The sequence below is a fragment of the Watersipora subatra genome, chromosome 8 (genome assembly GCF_963576615.1).
Source record: "Watersipora subatra chromosome 8, tzWatSuba1.1, whole genome shotgun sequence".
NCBI classification, from domain to species: Eukaryota; Metazoa; Bryozoa; class Gymnolaemata; order Cheilostomatida; family Watersiporidae; genus Watersipora; species Watersipora subatra.
Genome location: NC_088715.1, coordinates 47,557,049 through 47,577,287, shown reverse-complemented (window position 1 = coordinate 47,577,287; position 20,239 = coordinate 47,557,049). Strand labels below are relative to the sequence as shown.

At 34.3% G+C, this 20,239-nt stretch overlaps 1 protein-coding gene across 1 annotated transcript in view; it reads right to left on the bottom strand.

Annotated features, from left to right (window-relative positions):
- LOC137402641 (protein furry homolog-like) overlaps positions 1–20,239 on the bottom strand; it is a 120,120-nt gene that overhangs the window by 64,611 nt on the left and 35,270 nt on the right. The window contains exons 14-28 of the mRNA XM_068089146.1: positions 18,349–18,502; positions 17,761–17,904; positions 17,088–17,283; positions 14,574–14,717; positions 13,335–13,451; positions 11,508–11,667; positions 10,861–11,049; positions 10,579–10,687; positions 7,902–8,060; positions 6,837–7,013; positions 4,021–4,170; positions 3,375–3,547; positions 1,364–1,478; positions 712–806; positions 499–607 (exon numbers count right to left, since the gene is read on the bottom strand). Of these exons, the coding sequence (XP_067945247.1) occupies positions 499–607; positions 712–806; positions 1,364–1,478; positions 3,375–3,547; positions 4,021–4,170; positions 6,837–7,013; positions 7,902–8,060; positions 10,579–10,687; positions 10,861–11,049; positions 11,508–11,667; positions 13,335–13,451; positions 14,574–14,717; positions 17,088–17,283; positions 17,761–17,904; positions 18,349–18,502 (2,191 nt within the window). The remainder of the gene's footprint in view (positions 1–498; positions 608–711; positions 807–1,363; positions 1,479–3,374; positions 3,548–4,020; positions 4,171–6,836; positions 7,014–7,901; positions 8,061–10,578; positions 10,688–10,860; positions 11,050–11,507; positions 11,668–13,334; positions 13,452–14,573; positions 14,718–17,087; positions 17,284–17,760; positions 17,905–18,348; positions 18,503–20,239) is intronic.

Genomic DNA, 20,239 nt, shown 5'->3' with positions numbered 1-20,239 from the left:
ATGTTCGCTGATCATCAGATTTAAATATGAAATGACTATGTAGAATGTTAGCTTACTGGTCATACTGATGATACAAACACACACCCTGCTCAAACAAGAAATGCCTTAATAGATCCTAGGAAAGTAAAATAAAAGACGCGTGCAAACACATATCATAGCAAAATCAAACCTTATAGGCTAAGGAGTAATTGAAAAAGATCTCACATTTTACATTACCCTTAAAAGTTAACGAAAAAATGGTGCAAGGCATGACTAACTCATCACTTACAAGCCAACACATTGAACAGACAACTCCACTCTTTTGCTCAAACAAAAACAAGTGATCAAAAGATAACATCATAGGATTAAAATTTTCTTTGTTTGTTTTCATAAAGACATAAAATGATTCATTTGACTATTGAAAGAAGGAGGAGGAAACTCCAACTTATCTACCGACTAAAGCTCGTAATTTAATTTAGTACTAGTAATTATTCCCAAGTCAAAGAGAGGACAACTCACCTAAGAAGACTCTGACATGTCTCCTGGCCTATGGTGTTAACTTGAGCGTCACAACATGAGAGAAGCCTGTCAAGCCAGGGATAAATATAGCCGTCTGCCTGAGAAATGCCTGCCAATTATCACCACAGTGACTTTAGAGCACTGTCGTAATTGTCTGCCCTTGCACACATATAAAACTTAATGACGCAGGAAGCTTGAAGTAATGACTATTACCTGTCGGATCAAAGATCTTGCCACAGCCGAGGATGGCACACATGGCCTCCACAGCAACCAGCTCCAGATCTGTGAACGATTCCGTTCGGTATGTCCTACGAAGTTCATTTTACGTGGTTTACATTTTAGCAATCTAGCAAGCTCAATCGATCACCAAAAGGTGTCATAAAATGCCAATGGAATAGTTCACTCAACCAATACATGACTCTTCCTACATCCCAAAGCCTAAGAACAAATATTTAGATAGAGCTTCTCAAAGAACAAATTTAAATACCACAAGGTTGAGAGGCTCTATACCTTCAACATATTTATGACATCACAGATTGATCAGATTGGTATACGTGTAACAGTTACAAGTACACTGAGACTTAGACTTGCATAGACATAGACTTGCAAACTTCATAGTTAAACAATAGTTGTACAATAATAGGTAATATACTTATCATAGAGAGATCACTTAATAGTTATATGATACTCATAGAGAGATCACTTAATAGCTATATAACATTCATAGAGAGATCACTCAATAGCTGTATAATATTCATAGAAAGATCACTTGATAGTTAGATGATACTCATAGAGAGATCACTTAATAGCTATATAACATTCATAGAGTTAAAACCTGCTAGAACTGTAACACACATAGGCATACCAATTGACAGACATAGTTGCAGGATTCATATGTCCAAGAGATCGACTCCATGATGACAACAGGTTAAACAACGTGTATTTCAGTTCCGTGTTGAACAATTTATCCTTGTGTTCAGCTGTGAAAGCAAAATTAGATGCATTATGGGAAACATGAAAAGAGATGAAACAAGAAAAACAGTAAACGAAATGAATCATGGCTAGTCACAAACTTTGGCTTATTCTTTTAACGTCTGATAAAATCATGAAATAATTAGGTATTATCTCTTTATCAACAAAAGTCAGTAAATAATAGAAATAAATACAAATGTTTCATTATTACACTTATAGAGACTCCACTAGTTCCCTTTATTATATTAGTAATAATATATAACTCCAAAAATGTTTATAAAAAATAAATGAAGTAAAAAATAAAATAAAGTTCATAAGTGAGGGATTGTCTCCCCTTAAATACCATAACTCCGATAACAACTGCTTACTAACAAAAGAAGGAGAAGCTATGAAAGTTAACCTTTAAAACAGACTATAAAAAGACAGTGACTCATCGCATGCTGTTACTGTGTCACAAAAAATAATGAATTCAACTTTATTATAAAATACCTGATACTGAGCAGCAAAATAAACAAGCCAAGCATTATTCACATCACACTTCAAGTTGAAGTACAAAAACCATCAACAGCATCATTGATAAATATTTCCTGTTACACTATCTCCTTGGAAAGTTACACTGACTACAAAGGTACAGTCATACTTCGACTTACGAGCTTAATGCGTTCCGAGACTGAGCTCGTATGTCAATTTACTCGCATGTTGGTGCAATTTATTTATATATAGAACAATTAAATATATATTGATTGGTTTCCATATTCTAAAAAATGCAAATAAAACACTCAAAACAAGATAATGCAACAGAAAGAAAATGTTGGTTATTGTCCTAACTTACCACATACTTTCAAAAAGCAACAAATAAAAAGTAATGCAAGGAAATGTGATAAACTAAAATGTAAAATTAAATACATACAATAGCAGCTAACGCTAGCATTTGCCAGAGAGGGAGATATAAGTTATCCTTCATTACAACAGTTGACTTTGATAAATTTGAATTTTGTCAAAGTCTTAAAAGACAAACTTAGAAGCAAATCTAAAAGCAAACTTTCATTTTTAACTTAACGTGATTAAAATTTCTTCGGCGTTCATCGTTTGAAGTTTCTCGCTGGTTAGCTAATTTTTCCTTTGTTTCGCTTTCACGACCAGCCGGCCGTTTTAAGATGAACCTATCTAAGGACGTTTGCCTTTGTCGCCCTTTCAACACGTTGCGATTAGGACGAACACAGGTGTCGTCACAAAGGTTTAATGCACGACCACTAGCCAACTTGTCCAAATGTCTATTTTTATAGTTTTGATAGATAGCACCGGCCTTTTCAAATAGCGTCGTTTCAGTTACGCTGTCACCGGCCAATTGTTTATCTTTTATCCAATGGCTGAGCGATCTCTCCATCAGCGGTCGTGAAGATCGCTGCGCCGTTTAGAAACTATGGTTAGTCTTTTTGCGAACTAAATGCCCTCACTATATTCATTCTGTTTGATAATTGTGGATGTATTTCTGTCATATTGCTGAGCTAGCTCAATCACGCATACACATTTTTGCATATTTTTCAATAATTTTCCGTTTAATATCAATTGTTATCATTTGCTTTTTCTTTGCATTATTTTTCATTTTACTGGCAAACTTTCGGTCTACACACAATACTTTTAATTCACATAATTCTGCGCTTAAAAGCGCGCACAAAAACACGGTACAAAAGTATGACATGAGCAGTTAAAAAATACAGATTGATGCTGTTGTCATAAAACACCTCCGGCATACTTGGCAACTGACTCACGTGCTCGTATCCCAAACATGGCTCGTATGTTAGTGCTAAAACTTGCTTAAAAGCTGGCTCGTATCTCCAGTTTCTCGTACATTGGGGCACTCGTAAGTTGAAGTATTATTGTATTACAGGGCCCGTACATACCTGGAAAATGTTTAATGAGAAGAGTTATGAAGCTACTATAGTGCAGCCTGATATCCTGCAGAACTTGTATGTCACGTTCTCCTTCACCTTCCAACAACAGCCGCATACCATCTATGTACTCGGTATAAGCGGGCATGAGACAGCCTCTCTTCAAGTCTATCACATTTGCACATCTGTAAGAAACAATGCATACGGAGTACGGACTAACAGATAGTCCAAGTTTGTGGAAAGGTGTGGGACATCAAGCGACCACCCAACATTTCTAATAGAGTTCGTTGTTTAAAGAACATATTTGAAAGACCCGTTTCATAAAATTACTGCCTGGCTGATTTAACCACGTGACCATCAGTGCAGGGTTAGTCCAGACATCAGTCTTCACCATATCTTGCTATAAAATCCTCCCTTCTCCCTTCCTTTCGCTTTCCTTATGGCAGCCCAAACTCATAACACATAATTCTAGCTTTCACAAATACCAAGTCTAAATAATATTTCGTAAACCAGTTGGTTACTGTGTTTAAAAATATATATAATATTGAATATACTACAAACTACTTAACTCCAACTATTTGATAACTAATCTCACCGCATACACAAGAGATGAGCTAAAAGAAGGCTGTGAATAGAAGAGCAATAGGAGGAATATCACCTGTGTGCAAAAATCTTGTTGCTGGCCAGCAAGTGAAATAGTTTTGCCACATAAAGTCTAAGAGAGTCTTTCTTTTTTCGTCTCCTCACACTTTCCTGTTTCCTGTCGATCACATCTTTGATAGTCTGCATGAGCTCATCACAGAGTTCACTGCAAAGTGCCACTCAAACATGAAGGCACTAACAGCCAAAGACAAGTGTCCCTGACATGCCAGGACAGAAAGACATTCATAGCAAGTGTCAATCAAACAAATATGTCGTTGAAAGAAAAGTTTGTTTCAACTCTACGAAAATCAAATTAACTTATACTTAAGTTTAACAACAAGGTTGAGTCACTATCAGTAAACACTGTTAGTCATGTCAAGCCAAAAGTTATCAACAACTCTGTCACGGATAGCAAAAACAATCATTTGCCTAAAGCTTCTAGGACCAAGGCAGATCAACTGTCAATCCCATACTACTCACCATCGTATATACAAGAATTTGATGTCCAAAGAAAAAGATTTAACAGCTACTCAAGTTATTTGTGGTGTTTGTTTGTTTGTTTTATTTCATCAAAAATTATGAAAACAAAAAAAAAGAAAAAGAAAAGAAATAATGATGAGGCCCAAACTGCGCAGTAGCATTGCTAGTCAAGGCGCTGGGCCACAAGTTAACAGCAAGCAGCCAGAAACTATTTAGTCACCGCTCAACGGGTACAGCTTGAGGGCACGTCTAAAAGTGGGCATACTCACAACCGTGTTAGAGACTCACAACCTACTCACAACTGTGTTAGAGACATAACTTTGCAAAACTGTCCTTTGAACAACTGTATATTTCAATATTTTACTGATATAAAAATATTGCAAAAAAATATGAAATAATTCACTGAAGCGCTACTCGCTAATGATTAAGATTAGCTCTCGAATCATTGTAACGATGATCCAAGATTTCCTCCTTGCAATACTTGCACGACACTCACTATAAATCTCATTGTCAAACTAAACACAAAATAGTAAAATCTTCAATAAATTTAAGAGCCAGAAATGGTTAATTGATAGCATCATTCCTCATAAAATAGACCAAAAAGGTGATTTTTTTTGTCTTTAGAAAGAATGACATTTGAAAAACAACACATTCAGGAATCAAATAAACAATCGCATACCAAAAGGCTAAGTAAGAGAAGCTATAAGACCAAAGAAGCTATAAAGCTATATTGTTTTGCTCTCTATATCTTTAAAGAGCAATTATAGTCTACACATATGCTGTGAATAGCACAAGGATGTCATAGTTAAAATATATCGCACTGCCTGTGCTACCTGGTGTTGCCCGAGTAGTAACAAAGTATTTGGACAGAAAACTGATTTGGATTTAACATATAACAACATTTGCCATTCTAACTTTCAAACTTTATATCATGAAGAACAAGTTTTGTGCAGGACAACTAAACTAAAAATAAATAAAACAACTGTAAAGGTTTTCAAACAACTGTAAGTTTAAAATTTCATAACTTGAAAGAAGTGCTTCGTTAAAATAAATTAGAAGGGAAAATAAAAATGTAATGGTATTTAAATATAAATGTGAAATCATTAGCAACTAATAGCTTAATATAGTTTATTTCGCTACGATTACCAGAAAAATTATTTGGTATACAATTATATGATTTCAGTTCGTTTCAGTGTTGGCATGCGAAAATATCGTAGACTATCGACAAACATAGAGTGGTATAGAAACCAATAGTCATTATCTAATGCAATTACCTCCTCGTAAAAATCATTAAAAAACAGTAGCTAAATAATATGTTAGCCTTAGTAACTATGGGTACCTACAATGACTTTAGTGAATTTTGTGGTTATGATCACCAAGATAATATAACATTACAATGTACTATGTGGAGAGTTCTTAACTTCGAGACACACGTGTAACATAAACACTGAATCTAACTTGAATGAATTTAGTTTACTAAACACATACTTGAAAGATGTTTAGCATGTATTTTAGTAAACTCCAAACTGTTGATAAAAATTTCACAAATTGTTTTTATTATAACGGACACCGGATATTGGATAACTTGCCATGGTGAGTTCAGCGACGTATATCTTTTAATATATATGGCGATGGATAATAGATATGAATCTTTTAATAGATACGGAGACAATATAATTGTCCACGCGAGAAGAATTGGCCTTGACCCCAGTTATAGTAATCGAACTTTACGAAAAATATTTCTTAAAAGGGGCAGCGTAACGCGTAGCCGCATCGGTAAAATAATCAACGCGCGCTATAGCTGGAATGACACCAACACTGAGAAAGATATATATAGATGACTAGCTGTGCTTCCAGGTGTTGCCCGGGTATTAAAAATCAGCTTATAAACAATGAGAAGCAATGAGAGTTTCTTTCCACTTGCTATTAGCCTGAAACAATGCCAATGAAAATTTTTAGTAAGCTTACTAATGAGAGCTATTCGTCTCACGTCACGCAATCACCCTGTGTAGTACGCAAAGTCGTTGGGTTTTGCTCTCATATAGCGACATATGTCAGGTAGCAAACAAATCAGTCTCTGTGGCCTAATGGGTACGACGTCGGACTGGCAGACAGATCCATGGACTTTGAGATATGTATAGATTGGTCCCAATGTGCTGAAAATGTAATTTGTCTATTTGTTGAAAAAAATTGTTTTAATTCTGTTTCGTCATATTTTCAAGTTTCTGATGACCAAAAAAAACATTCCGCAGAGCACTCAGCATTTAAGATTGCTCTAAAATGCTACAACGTGAAACTTCAAACTAGCATAGAATGATATTCATAGTCTAGCCTAAGTTCTACAAAACTCACTGAAGGGCTTCGGGTGAGCACCTCCCTAAAGCAGTAATGCACGAATCCCTGAGATCAAGAATCTCGCACTTGAGAAGTGGAATGAGCATTCTAAATAGGTCACGGCTTGTCTCTGAGATGCTGCCGGCTGCTGACCCTGGACGGACATCAGCAGACTGAGTGCTGTCCATTGATGAACTGCAACACGTTATATTAGGGATACAAATAAAACAGCTAATAGTTCTGTAGCCTATGACGTACGCAATGCCATAACATTGCTCATAAGGCTACCAGGATCCAGGCGGAGGAGAGTATATGAACTTGAGATAAAAATAAAATAAATATACAGCTCCAAAAACAAAATTGTGAATATTCTAATTTCAAAACCTTAAAAATGGTTACTGGTATTGCAAGCTACAACTAACAGGCGAATTAACATTTAGCAATTACTATGAATAAAACTTTAAGAAAATGACTATTCCTAGTTTTTACTATTTTACCACCTGCTAACAATAGCAGGTGCCGATGAGGTGTCGCCAACGGTAGGTGTCAACAGAGGCAGGTGGGAGCAACAACTTTGCTAGGGAGCGCATCACTCGATTAACTATCAATGACCAAATCTTACAACGCAAGAGAGGAGACGAGACTGTGCGACCTTTAACAGATACTGTATACTTATAACAGATATTGTAATATCAACAATTAACCAATTACTCGTATACCTGGTTTCAACCCAACTTTACCTCCAAAATAAATTATTAGTTGCACCTTTTTAGAGTCGTGCTCCCTCAAATTTATTTTATATCATCTCAAACAAGTCTCATTTACACTATGCTCAGTCAATTACTGCTGAGAACTACTTTTTCAACAACCAACAGTACCCTTTCTTTTTTCTATTATCACTTTGGTCCTGGGATGTATGACAGTGGAATTTCTAGTATAATATTACAAGTCATACAAAAATGTGCAATAATTTAATATAATCTAATGTAGGAAGTTGGAGAACAAAATGAGCTTTAGCGTTGTCTAGGTGAAAAGACTTTTGCCTCTTCTGCCTAAATGGTGCGAGATAGAGAGTTGTCCTACCTTACATCTTGGCTGGCGAGCAGCGCTGTACCCGAAGGTGCTAGGCAACATCCAAACACAATGTAGTTGTGCCAGAGATTTATGTATACATCCCGCTCATTAGTGATTTTCTTGCTGCCACGCAGAAGCCCAGAAGATCGTTGATCATTTGCAGCATTGCTGAACAAAGATGAAATAGATATAGACTACTGTATATACTGGCATATCCGCTGAACAAAGATGAAAGTGATATAGACTACTGTATATACTGGCATATTAGCTGAACAAAGATGATGGTGATATAGACTACTGTATATACTGGCATATTGGCTGAACAAAGATGAAAGAGATATAGACTACTGTATATACTGGCATATTAGCTGAACAAAGATGATGGTGATATAGACTACTGTATATACTGGCATATTGGCTGAACAAAGATGAAAGAGATATAGACTACTGTATATACTGGCATAATGGCTGAAAAAAGATGAAAGAGATATAGACTACTGTATATACTGGCATTTTAGCTGAACAAAGATGAAAGAGATATAGACTACTGTATATACTGGCATATTGGCGGAACAAAGATAAAAGTGATATAGACTACTGTATATACTGGCATATTAGCTGAACAAAGATGAAAGAGATATAGACTACTGTATATACTGGCATATTAGCTGAACAAAGATGAAAGTGATGTAGACTACTGTATATATTGGTATATTAGCTGAACAAAGATGAAAGTGATATAGACTACTGTATATACTAGCATATTAGCTGAACAGAGATGAAGGTGATATAGAGTACTGTTTATACTAGCATATTAGCTGAACAGAGATGAAGGTGATATAGAGTACTGTATATACTAGCATATTAGCTGAACAAAGATGAAGGTGATATAGAGTACTGTATATACTAGCATATTAGCTGAACAGAGATGAAGGTGATATAGAGTACTGTATATACTGGTATATTAGCTGGATTCAAACTTAAAATAAGTTATTTATCAAACTAGGATGTCCACTGATACGAATATAGATCTAATCTAATACAAACAGAATGCTATGCCTCCACTTATCATATCGCATGATATCACCAATAATACCACTCAGCCATAAAACCTGAGATTGCATTAAATAAAGGTGATTTGGACAAGCTAGAACTTCATTTAACACGGCCTTAACTGTCTCTTAAATAATGGCTGACATAATCTGCTTGCAATGAATCACACTCTGCCTGGACTGCCATTGAGCCATTTCAACTGTCTCTGATAAATCAGTCATTCGCATGACTGCTGTTGTGTTCAGCTTCTCTGTGTTAGAACAATTTAGATAAACTTAGCCTTGCTTTGACAATGAACCTTTAATAGAGCATATCACTGCTCTGTTGTTATTAGCCCAAGAAACATGTCATGGCATGGGTGCGGTGTTTTTTGCGCCACCATTGTGGCACTGATGCTTCGACGCCAATGTTTCGGCTCTATTTTTAATAGCGCTAACTCTTTTGGCATCATACCGCTTAACGCAGAAACAAAAGAATCATTTTAGAACAGTAAAATGAAAAGTAAATAATACATTTATTATAAATGCACTAATTCACTATAGCACAATGTTTAAAATCCGAATGTCAATGAATTTCTGCAGTTATGTTCTAAGTCTAGCAAATAATCCAAAGTCTCTCCTTCTGCGAACTGCCTAGCAATATTTAAAATATGTTGGTGACACAATTATGACAAAATTGTGGTTAATCGCTTTTGCTCAACATGGTTTTTTCCATATTTGCCGATGGGCAAAAAAATCAGCAAACAAATTTTAAACTAACGAATTTTAAAAGTGACTTTGGCAAGTCAGTAATTAGGTCGGCCAGTAATAATTTTATGTGGTGCCAAAGGGTCGGGTGCCAAAATGCGTTTGAGAGAATAATTTGAAGCTAAATTGATGGCACTTCACCGATATAATCAGTCAGGGTATTTGGATGTTTCACTTTACATACTTTTCCAGAAAAGACGAACTTTGGGCACGCATTTTAAAGACGAACTTACACAAAATCTTAGTACATTTTTACAGAAAGTATCAGTATTGCTCTATCAGTTGTGATCCTTTTTGATGTTTGAGTTGATTTGACTGCCAGGATGTTTCAAGATTAAAATCGATAAAACTTGATCGATTTTAAAACACTCAGAAAAAAGTATGAGCCAAAATGACGTCACCAGTTGCGCAGCTGCCTGTCTCTCTCATTATTGATATTTGCTATTGTGTTCAAGTTGCAGCGTCATGCGTCTCTATTTATCTTTGCCAAAGTGCAACTATAGACATCATAATCACACTTTCATTTGAATCTGAGCATTTTGATCAAGTTTAGTCGATTTTAATCTTGCAACATCCTGGTAGTCAGATCACCTCAAACATCAAAAACAATCACAAATGATAGAAAAATACTGACACTTTATGATAAAATCTACTAATACTTTGTGTAAGTTCATCTTTAAGGGACAACTTATGCAATTATTGATGTATATGCAATTATATTATATTAATTATACAATATATATAATACCGATGTATATACAATTATATCGCATACGTGTTACTGGAATGTAAAAAAATATTAGATGTCTAACCAGCCAACAGTCAGTCAGTATGACAACATCTAGACAGTTAACACCACAATAGAAAAGAAACAGTAAACAACTAACTTGGGGTCAATAAGTGGGAAGAGCGCAGAGAGTCTGGAGAACACAATTGGCCAGGCATTGCTAGCCGCTATGGGAAACCTCGCCTTCACGAAGTCATAGCTCAGTATTCCTGTAAAAAGGAAATAACATATAAGAAAATAGCATACGAGTCTAGTTGACACATGAAGATGTCAGTAAGTGACATGACACCTGAATCTAGAGGACACATGAAAGTGTCGTCAGTAAGTGACATGACCTCTGAATCTAATTGACACGTGGAGATGTCAGTAAGCGGGATGATACCTGAATCTAGTTGACACATTGAGATGTCAGTAAGTGATATGACACCGGATTCCACTTGACACATAGAAGTGTCAGTAAGTGACATGACCTCTGAATCTAGTTGACACATGGAGAAAGTGTGAGTAGATGATATTACACCTGAATCGAGTTGACACAAGGAGGTGTCCGTAAGTGATATGACACCTGAATCTAGTTGACACAAAGTGTCAGTAATTGATATAGCACCTGAATGTAGTTGACGCATGGAGAAAGTGTGAGTAAATGGTATTACACCTGAATCTAGTTGACACAAGGAGGTGTCAGTAAGTGACATGACGGTTGAATCTAGTAGATACATGGAGCTGCCAGGAAGTGACATAAAATATGAGTGTAATTGACACAGAGAAATGTGCTAAAGTGACATGATATATATTCTAGAGGGCATATGGAGAGTGAAAGAAACCGATTACGAGCGCAAATTTAAAAAGGTTTCATTAGTAGTTGTGGTGTAAACAAGAACGAGTATGACATGCCTATATAAAAGTAATTTTCAATATATGGCACTTCAATAATAGAAGTGAGATCTAAAAAACATAAAATGTAAACAGTTACATAACATTAAGACTTCAAACTGCATATCAAATAATCATATAGAATTGAACACCTACCTGCAAGCACCTCTACCCAAGCATCAAATGGCACGAGGCTGGATTGATGACTGATTCTACTTAGTGACTCATCACCAATACCGGAGAACCAAACTTTAGACGTCTGATCTACCAGCCATTGTAAGTCGATCGTACCACCGGCAGCAAAGAGAACTTGAGCCTGTTATTGACCAAAAACCATTAAGAGAATCTCATCAAATGAGACAATTTTAAACAATACTAGGTGTAAAACAGTATTAATATTTCCAGTTATCGATAAAAGTGCACAATAAAACAATAAGTTCAAATCTGATTTTAGCTCTTATTTGATACCAATGTAATTGAAGCGTGGATAATTAATATAGGGTTCTGGCAGATTTTTAGTTCAAGTTTTGATGTTAGCTCATTTGCTTCAACCAAATAATAAATCGCACTTTAATATAAAAGTCTTAGTTTACATACGATTGTTATTCGTATCAAACATCGAAGTATTTCCTTTAAGAAAGCCATCAATAGCCTTAATATTATTATTATTACTAGGACTCTCAGAGATTGTCAGGTGTAAAACACAATTAAGCACAGAGAATAAGTATATATATATAATAATTCTAATACCCTAGAAGACAAATGAATGGTGCCGTAATTAATGTGTTAGACTTCCAAGGTGAAAGACACAAGTTCTACGCCTGGTTCGTGCAATCCTTTTTCTCAACCTCCCACCACGGCTTCAGATGAAGATGGACGGACTCAACTCTTGGCATAGTAATAATGACAAGCTGATTGCCTGGCAGTACACAGGCAATATAATAATTACCCAATAAATTTGAGTAACTTACCTAGTAAACTAGTAACTAGTAACTAAGCTAAAGCCATGCATGAAGCCAGCTTAATAATCGTTACATAATGATCATGCGTGTAAGTATTTTCCCAAGCAGTGTGAGTATTTTAATCAATGTAAGGAATACGCTCAATTAGACACATAGTCTGGTGGGTTACAACAGCAGTCCCCAACCTTTTTCTAACTGCGGACCGATGATCAGCGCTTGACAATTTTACTGTGAACCGGAGGCTGAAATAATAATGCCCCATTATTTCAACCCAACTCCCCTCCCCCGTTGAAATATTAACAAAAAATAAAATAATTATTGCTTACTCAGTTTGCTAAATGGGTTAACTTTTGGCGCGCAAGTGAGGAGAACAAGGCGACTTCAAAATAAAAAACTGCTCGACGTAGACCGGGACTATAATAGGAAGACTAACTACTCTATCTACAGTTGTTAGGATGAGAAGAAAATATTAAGTATGAATGCAAATAACAAAAGAGTGAGGAGAACGTGTAGTAGACATTTCTGATGAGTCAATCAAAAATTATCAGCCACAAGATAATAAACAACTACTGCTCACAATTAATTATCTTTTGTAATTTCCATTTATACTTAGAATTGTCTTCTCCTACAGTCTGTAGAGGAAATAGAAAGACCCCCTTTATTATCGTCCCTGACTTGGACAATAATTAAAACAGAAATAACTAATTAATTCTTGTGCAGCCTAGTACCTATTGATTCAGAGACCAGTACCAGTCCGTGACCTAAGGGTTGGGAACCACTGGTTTAGAGCGCCTGTTTGCAGACCTACAGATTCCGAGTTCGAAGCCAGTAAAAAGCGGATTTTTTTACCTAAAACTTTATCGATATAACTGGACAGACAAACGGACAGAATGACGACAGACTTTGAGGTTTTTATATATAGATTACTATCCATAATTATTATTGAATATTGTTAGCAAAATTATGTCTTTTAGCATTGTTCTTCCTGTTACACTATCATGAGACAAGCATAGACTCAGACCTTATCCTGGGAAGGGAGGCAGGGGAGGATTGACTCAAGTATCCTTGGTATAGCCTGATCTATCCATGTTATCACACAAGCTTCTTCCGGTAAAATCTCTTTCATCAGGTTATGTGACTAAAATGTTAATAGCCAACTGGTAAGCAAAGGTCAAAATGTTATCTGTTCTTGTCAGTTCTTGAAGTATCACAAAAACTACCTTATAAATTTCGAACTAAATTAGTAATTTATTTATAATAATATAAAAGCTATTATAAATATACAATCTGTCATGCTTTTGAATAAGTTAGAATAGCTCTTACTCAATCTGAATTCTCAAAACAACCGTAGCAATTGCTCTAATATCATATCATGCCAGTAGCCCACAAAGCTTACTAAATACTCTATCTTTGCAGTGTTAATTGTAATGTGTCATACAAATGGTGGACATGCAGCTAACTAATTAAGCAATGAGTTGTCACACATAAAAGGATTCCAAAAGTGAAAATCACTTTTGGTAAACGAACTGCCAAAGTGAAAAGAGATTTAAAATTGTTTGCTTGAATATAAACTATCCAAATATATTCATTAAAATAAATATTATAAATACATTATTAAATCATTTATAAATTATTTATAAATAATTTATTTATTATTTATAAATATTATAATAATATAAAAAATCTTTATAAATTAGTTACAAATATTTTATATTTATAAATTATTTATAAATAAATAATGTATAAATATATAATTATTTTTTTATAATAAATATATAATATATAAATTGTTTATAAACAAATAATTTATAAATGTTTTAAAATATTTTAATGAATTCAAAATAAATATTACAAATTCATTAAAATTCATGAAATCTATTCAATAAAAGCATTCCCACTATCTGTTCTATTTTCATAACATTTCCAGCACACATACAATGTGAATACAACAGTAGTTAGGAGATAGAGCCACTATAGTATTCATTAACTATATATTCTCCCATCAGACTTAAAGCCATATTATGTCAAATAAAATAGAATTGAGCATGAAAGAAGTTGTTTTTGCTGTAGTAGTTAGCTTTTCAACCATAGCTTCCGACATCATAAACTTAGGTTTGGTTGAAATCTGACTATCCTTCACATCCTCATAAGGCAGTCTAAACGCTACTATGGTATCTTCCACGAGCTCTGACAAGCACCGTGATATCAATTAAGCTACACTTGACAGGCACCAAGACAAACCAGGACAGCCCTAAATTACCTCCTTCAGCAAACTGACAGCATGTTTGCGTGTTCCAGGCCGGCAGCTACACAACATAACCAGTGCTAGGCCCTCGACTTGGTGTATAGCCTGCTTCTGAACGTGCATGCTTTCTGGTTTTCCTTTGGAAGGAGACACCTCTCCCTACCAATCACATGTAAAATGAAACTAACCCACAACTCAGACCAGAACGCAATAGTTTCAAAAACAACAGTATCTCAACATTCAAGGAGTTTACTCCAAGATTCACATAACATTTCGTAGAGGCAAACTTTCTCTTAACCCAAAGTACAAAGATTGAGTTTTATCCATTTACATGTGGAAATTGACACAAATGAAACAGGGAAGCTGAATCTCACATACTTGCTGACTCGGATGCCGGTATACTATTACTCATATCTTTAAGAGCAGCAAGCTACGCAGAGTATAGAAAAACCAAAATACGGACAGAATGAGAGAAGTCTCTTAAAACGTTGATAAAATATGTATTTATTTTATCAACTAAAGCTCCCATTTTATTGGCTGAAGTCGCATTATCGTTGATGAGACCAGAAGTGGCAGAATGTCAAAGGAATGTGGCAGAATACCAGAACGTCAAAAAGCTGAACTCAACGAGAAATGTGAACCATTTTTATTTTTAAAAGTTGAACAACTGAAAAGGTAAATTTTTAGATTTGTAATGATGAGAAAAAATGCAGTTGTTACGAAGTCATTAGACAAACTAAAGTTGTAAAACAGTGTGTTGCACGATGGAGACTCATGATAGAAACAGGTTACATGGCACAATAGTTCATCTGCTTAGACCAGTAGGACAATAAGAGCAACCAGCTTTGAATATTATTATTATAAACAATTATTTATTATATATTTGAACATTATTATTATAAACAGTTATTTATTATATATTTGAACATTATTATTATAAACAATTATTTATTACATATTTGAACATTATTATTGTAAACAACTATTTATTATATATTTGAACATCTTTATTATAAACAATTATTTATTACATATTTGAACATTATTATTATAAACAATTATTTATTATATATTTGAACATTATTATTATAAACAACTATTTATTACATATTTGAACATTATTATTATAAACAATTATTTATTATATATTTGAACATTATTATTATAAACAATTATTTATTATATATTTGAACATTATTATTATAAACAATTATTTATTATATATTTGAACATTATTATTATAAACAATTATTTATTATATATTTGAACATTATTATTATAAACAATTATTTATTATATATTTGAACATTATTATTATAAACAATTATTTATTATATATTTGGACATTATTATTATAAACAATTATTTATGATATATTTGAACATTATTATTATTATAAACAATTATTTATTATATATTTGAACATTATTATTATAAACAATTATTTATGATATATTTGAACATTATTATTATAAACAATTATTTATTATATATTTGAACATTATTATTATAAACAATTATTTATTAACTATTTGAACATTATTATTATAAACAATTATTTATTATGTATTTGAAAATTATTATTTTAAACAATTATTTATATATTTGAATGTTATTATTGTAAATGTAGTCGATCGCGGGTGGCAAGATTGTAAGTCTTTAAGGATTTGAGATCATTGTAAAACTACTGGATAATATTACATACAGTCCAACCTCAACAAGTTATGGTATTCTGATATTTAATTTGTTTTGTATGCCAAAACCGTCGAAGGTTGGAGCAAATATTATCATTAGAATACATTTTATTTAGTTCGATTCATTTCAAAACCAAAGAATCGATGGCAAATACTTCAATTAATTACGTATAGCATTAAAACAAATACATAATACGGAACCATGCCAAAACCCTAATTATATACAATGAATACATTAGTTAGGACAATAATCGTTAAAGTAATGTTTTTATTGTTACTTGAATTTAGAGACAGAAGCATAAAAGTGCAGACTGAACAGAAGTTTAGTCTCAGCAATGTTTAGGTGCGAGGAGTCTAGGTGCTATGTGATAGGAATTCTCAGCGTAACTCACTCTTACTCTAGATATAATACTCTACATATATAATTTAAATTAACTTAATTTTTTTATTTCCAATTTTGACCAGTTTTGTCACTTATATAAAACTGTAATATTTTCAAAAATTCTAGACATATGTTTCAATTATTTCATGTCGAGAGAAATATTAACTTAAATTTTACATCATATAATATCAAAAAACTTATATATAGAGATAATCATTAGCGATGGTTAAACTGTACAAGTTCATAACAAATCTTGACCTCCGACCTCTGTTTATAACAAACCTTGAGCTCTGATAAAATATTAGAATAGTACAGAGTTACAAGAGACATTGCCGTATTCTGAATGGCCATATGCCACAGGCAACTTCATCAGCGCCATAATAGCCTCCTACATACGAATACTAGAACTCAAAGGGCTGTCAGCGTGCAAGGCACCATCGGCAGCAACTATACCTTGGAGTTATTGGAGCTGTTAGAAGTGGTTTTCCAGTGAATCATGAGAGAATGGAGCATACGGAGAGCACTGTCCACAAGCACAGGGTGCATATCAGGAATATCATGCTGTATAAAACTCACAAATGAGCTGAGTATTACATCACGGGTTTCCCAAAAGTTATTTAGCATGTTTTCCAAAGCTTTGTACGCTAACCTGTAAAAATCAGATGAATATACATGCCGACTCTTAGACACTAATACATACAGCTGACAGCGGAGAAGGCCATTCCTTTTTGAGATACATTAGAATGTTTCAGAGCTTTAAATAAACATGTCTCCAACAATCAGACATGCATAACTAAAAAGTAGATTTTCAGGGAGATCAGGCGTCTTCTTTTTTAAATAACTTCAAAGCAGGTACTGCCAAAGTTTGCGGTGCAGCCTACACATGGTGATGACTTATACACAAAGATTTAGGGTAGTGATTTCTCGTCGTAGCTATTAATTGCTGCTTTCTCAGCAAATCTCAGAGATTTGAGTTCGTCTCTAACGTCATACCATTTATATTGGCTTTTAAGAAGCAATCTTACCCTTCCTCAAACCACAAAGAATAGCAACAGTGTGAATGCCCACTTACTCCCGCAACCTGACATGACTAGCTTAATTCACCGTAGGTAAGGGAAATACATACTTTTTCAGCTCCTCATCGATATGGACGGTATATCTCAGCAGCATCTCTACTAGCTCTGACACGGAGAGGTCATTGGACGGCATTAGTCTAGGAATAGCAGCCACGCAAGTACGCAGTAAGTCAAGCTTGGGCTTTTTCTCAACACTGAAACCAAAGCCATAATTCACCTGTCACTTCTACTATGTAATACTATTAGCCAAGGTGGATACAGTTAACCTATTATTATATGGAGCTATTTTACTAATACAAACAGTTGACCTAATAGAACACAGTTGACCTAATAGTACACACAGTTGACCTACTAGTATACACGGTTGAGCTACTAGTACATACAGTTGACCTACTAGTACACACAGTTGACCTACTAGTACACACAGTTGACCTACTAGTACAAACGGTTGACCTACTAGTATCAAAATTGACCAACTAATACACACAGTTGGCCTACTAGTACAAACAGTGGACCTAATAGTTCAAACAGTTGACCTACTAATACATACAGTTGACCTACTAGTACACACAGAGTTGAGCCAGTAGTAGACACAGTAGTGTGTAAGCAATGGAAAAGAAAAATGGGAAAATACAGACTTGATGAGGTCATCGAGATCCTTGTCTTTATTATCAGGTTTAGTCATCATCAGACCTTTACCGATCTGTCCGTCAAGTAGTCGGAGAATACTGCTAAAAGCTTTCCGCACCAGCGGATAGTACGAATGAATGCCAATGTTCTTTGCTGACTCATCTGCAAAAGTGTTTTCGCATATTGCAGATATACATCGAGAATTGTTTTACAATTATTTCCATCTTTAAAAGAAGAGTTTTCTTAGCACCAATGGTCGTAGTAGCAGCTCATTTACTAACACCTTCTAAAGTGAAGTCATATAAAAGATTGCACAACCATAAACAAATGCAATCAGTATTAGAAAGTTCCAGAACACAAGCAACATGTAGTTCTCCTTATTTTTTGTTTAATGATCCATCGGACTGCATTAAAATAGATTGTACACCTGAAAAAGGTTTACAGGGAAATTAACATATTACCAGAACCAGTAACCTAGAGGCAGAAACCTTGCTAATACTGCTCATAAATTGCAGAGATACAAATCTAAAAATTAGAAATATCATAGCAAATACTAAAGAACTATTTAGAGCACTTTTACACATTTTCTGTTCCTACTTTTCATGCTAGCATTATTGCGTATGACAGTAGAAACATTTAATCTACTAATGATAAAATCTATAAACAATCTAATCTAGCAACCATTTAATCTAGCGACCATTTAATCTAGCGACCATTTAATCTAGCGACCATTTAATCTAGCGACCATTTAATCTAGCGACCATTTAATCTAGCGACCATTTAATCTAGCGACCATTTAATCTAGCGACCATTTAATCTAGCGACCATTTAATCTAGCGACCATTTAATCTAGCGACAATTTAATATAAGAACTCTTCTTGACCCTTTCAGTGATTCTGTCATTTGCTATTCTCAATTCCGTTATTCTAGCTTTAAAAATCTGACTGCTCTTTTAATACTGGAGCCTTCATAGCATCCAGCTGGCACTATTACTACAAATGCTTTTAGTTTGCATCACAAAAAGTCTTGTAAGGTAAATCAGGCATGATGTACGTACAGCATACTATCATTATGATGTACGTACAGCATACTATCATTATGATGTACGTACAGCATGCTATCATTATGATGTACGTACAGCATGCTATCATTATGATGTACGTACAGCATGCTATCATTATGATGTACGTACAGCATGCTATCATTATGATGTACGTACAGCATGCTATCATTATGATGTACGTACAGCATGCTATCATTATGATGTACGTACAGCATGCTATCATTATGATGTACGTACAGCATGCTATTATTATGATGTACGTACACCATGCTATCATTATGATGTACGTACAGCATGCTCTCATTATGATTTACGTACAGCATGCTCTCATTATGATGTACGTACAGCATGCTATCATTATGATATATGTCCAACAGAAGGTACAATTAGTATCAACGTTAAAATTTCAATTTAGGTAAATTTTCTGAGTTGTCTTCTAAGTACGCAAAGAGAAAATAATTCCAAAAAATTATAAACTAGCAAATTACATTCTTTATAATTTTTGAGCTACATCAGCTTCCTAATAGCGGCAAAAAAGTGAAAAAGCAGCAAAATATGCAAACTAATTTTTAGTTTGAACATTAAAATTAAGGTTTCACTAGAAATTCTTCATAGCATGCATCTTCAACTTGACAATAACCAAGTTAATAAGAATAGGTTATAGAAACAATTATTGAACATGTAAAAATGGTCACTAAAACATAAAGCTATCTTAAGGGTAAAATACAGGTCCCATTCACAGGTCACTGAGACTAGAGAAAATAATTAATCTGAGATAATAATATAGCGAATAAAACATTTACATTTTTATAACACAAATAATTTAGTCTTTAGCA